We start from the raw sequence: 3,133 nt of genomic DNA, 5'->3' as shown, positions 1-3,133 counted from the left end.
CCAGCTAGTCTTCTTTATACCCAATGAACTATGTGACATTTTCCCTGGCAATAGGGCCACAGTGTCAGTTTGCAGAGAACAAACCCTAGTCCTGGCATCAGCATGTGTTGTTTGGGAATCTCTATGGAACCCTTCTGCTAAAATCTTAAGCAACTCCAATGTATTCCCACCACTGGAACATTACTTGTGTTCCAAAGATGGCCTGTTTAGACTACATATCCTCCATTACCAGAAATCCTAATTATATTAATGGATTAGAAAGGGACCCTGGGTATGAAGAGGCAGCATGACCAAACAAATCTTATAAACAACAACATTTCATTGTGGTTGGCCTACAGGTTCAGAGGTTCAGTCTATTCACATCAAAGCCAGAAACAAGGCAATATCCTGTGAAACTCGGCACTGGAAAAGGAGCTAAAAATTGTACATCTAGCCCCTAAGGCAAAGAGGAGAAGACTGGGAAACCCACGCAGCTGGAGGGGAAGGTATCAAAGACAGCCCCCACCATGTCACCCTCAAAACAAAGCCAGATACATTCAGTCACCAAAATAAACTTCATGGATTCCAAGAAGTTTCCATTACAAGACGCATCCACCTGAACATACTTAAAAGTTCCCCAATTCCAAGTGTCTTTCCTTGTACTGTCTCATTCCATCATCCCATCTGTCCCATTCGCATCCACATCCAACCACTTATATGCTGCAATTTTTATTCTATTTTCCCTTCTCAGGTATATTCATTCATGCTCCCCCTACAGACCTCTTCTTTACAGAATCCCTCTCGGCCTATGGATTTTAGCTTGATTATGATTTACTTAACTCTAATGCCAATTTATAAGTGAAGAATTCTTTTCCAACATGTGTACCTCATGAATTACTGGAACTTGTGGTCTAGAATAAGATACCCTGGATCATGACATACAGATCTTTTGAGTTGTTACTTGGCCAGAAATCACAAAATGCTATGGTATACAACATTCAAATTGAGGTGCTTGGCTTAACAAGACCCTCTGCAAAACTCTGAACCAGTTCTAATACTCATTAAAAAAAAAAAAAACTCTAAATTTTTGAAAGATCTGAGGCTCACGCTCTAATCCTATATAGACAATTTATTGACTCTGGCTTCAGTTCAACCCCAATTATCTATAGGAAAATATAGACCTAGCTTCAGCCAATGGTCCACTGCAAACAGAGGACTTTAGTATGCACAGGGAACCAGTGAAGATTATAGTATTATGAATTCAATTTAAAATTTTAGTTTTAATTTTAATTTGTTAACCACAACATACTAAACAGTTTGAGATGATGAAAAATCTTTTATTCTTGTTTTTTTTTAACTTTCACATATTTTCCATTGCCCAGAAAATTAAAGTTACAATGTCACTAGTTTCTTGAGACATTTAACAAATTAATACAGAAGTCATTCCCACTTCTTTTCAAAATAATAACATTCTGCAAACCTGGAAAAACAACACTGCATGCACTTAAAAGTAAAACTATTGGACCTTAAACTATGATTATTAAAATTTTGGACAACTAAGAATCCTAAAGTCACCCAAACAGAGTGATAAAAAATGCTTAATGCTCTCCTCCAGCCACCTCTCAAATGAGGATACAGGAATTTTATCAATGACACTATCTGACCTGGGGTTAGAAGGGAAATGCCAGTACACTAGAATGTGTGCAGGTCAGAGAAATTGGAGCATCTGCTCAAGATCCAGGCCTTGGTCCTGTCTATCTCATCTTGCAAAGCCTCTGAATACTTTTCAGGGAAGGCTCTGGGATGAGTCTTATTAATGCTGGCAAAAAACTGTAAGACTTTCATTTTGCTGGTTTCTGCTAAAGCCCTTGGGCCCCACAGGAACCCATAGCTAGGAGGATCACTATTGGGCACCTGCCTGTATTCCAGGTACCCTTCCTGCACAAAGTCCTCAGAGATGAGCTTCCTGGGGTCTTTATGTATGTAAGGATCCCTCCCACCACACAACCCTATGTTATTCAGCATTTCCCAGATAATCTCCTCACTGACATAGTTTCCCTTCATGAAAATGACACTCAGTACAGCTATGAGGATACCTGTCTTGGGCATACCCTGGACATCAGTCATCATCCCATCATAGGTGATCCCCAGGGCAGTGACAAGGATATAGGAGTGGACAGAGGGGTCCACTTCTACCATGTCAAGGCCAAAGACCAGCTTCAAGCACTCAGAGGCCTCACTAAAGATCAGAGGGTAGTACTCCTCATACTCTCTACCAATACTTTCCAACATTTCTGCTTTGGTAGTGATTGCCTTCATTTGATAATTTAAAACCAGAAAGTCCACCAAGTCATACACCTTTGTGTTCTGTGCATTGTGCAACAAATACAGTGGGTCTTCCAGGGCCTCTGATCCTTTGATGGAAGCTTCCTCAGATGGGCTATCAGGGATGGAGGCCAGTGCCACACAGGGAGAGTAGGCTCTCTGAGGACTCTGGGGAGGACTTGGTATTCCACTACCACACACCTTATTTGAGGTGGTGGGTCCTTCCTCCTCCTCTGATGTCTCCATGGTCTCCTGGTCATTGTTTAATTCCTGTTGGGCCTGAGCACTCTCTTGGAGGTAGCAGTATTGGGTCTTATAGGAATCAGCCATTTTGACTATCCTAGGTAACAGTAGGCAGGATAGTGTTCCAATCCCAGCAGGCAGGATCCACAGGTCTGATGGAGAAAGAAGAGGGTGAGTGGATTCTTAAGGCAGATCATGTCCCACAAAATTCAAAATGTCATGATACTTGAGAGCTCCGGAGGAGTGTTTTAGGGTCACAGGGCTCTAAGCAATCCTGGAATCTGAAAGCCTGAAACAGTAGGCCCCCCTGCCATATGGAGTGCAGGCAGGTATCACAACAGATAATCACAGTGTACCATGGGAATATTTGAGGTATTGTGGAGAGTCAGTATTCTCAGTTGTTGGGACCATTGATATATAATATCAGTTTAGGCATCCCTCTAAGTTCTGAGACTACACAGTTTTGACTTTGTAAAAGAGTGAGGGCACTAACACAGAGCATGATTCTCATGTGTTCCAGGTTACAATCATTATAAGAGATGCGGCAACCATCCCATAGCTGCAAAGAGCTAGTTGCTAACTTAGA

The 3,133-nt window shown here is 41.7% G+C and overlaps 1 protein-coding gene across 1 annotated transcript; it reads right to left on the bottom strand.

Moving 5' to 3' along the window:
• Positions 1–1,663: 1,663 nt before the first annotated feature.
• On the bottom strand, positions 1,664–2,679 carry LOC147004483 (melanoma-associated antigen 10-like). The gene has a single exon (XM_085837544.1). The coding sequence runs from the start codon at positions 2,632–2,634 to the stop codon at positions 1,672–1,674; it is 963 nt and encodes a 320-aa protein (XP_085693670.1). The 5' UTR covers positions 2,635–2,679; the 3' UTR covers positions 1,664–1,671.
• Positions 2,680–3,133: the final 454 nt, after the last annotated feature.

Source organism: Mus caroli, unplaced genomic scaffold, assembly GCF_978045245.1.
Source record: "Mus caroli unplaced genomic scaffold, Mus_caroli_1 scaffold_5, whole genome shotgun sequence".
NCBI classification, from domain to species: domain Eukaryota; kingdom Metazoa; phylum Chordata; class Mammalia; order Rodentia; family Muridae; genus Mus; species Mus caroli.
This window is presented reverse-complemented; position numbering and strand designations above follow the sequence as displayed.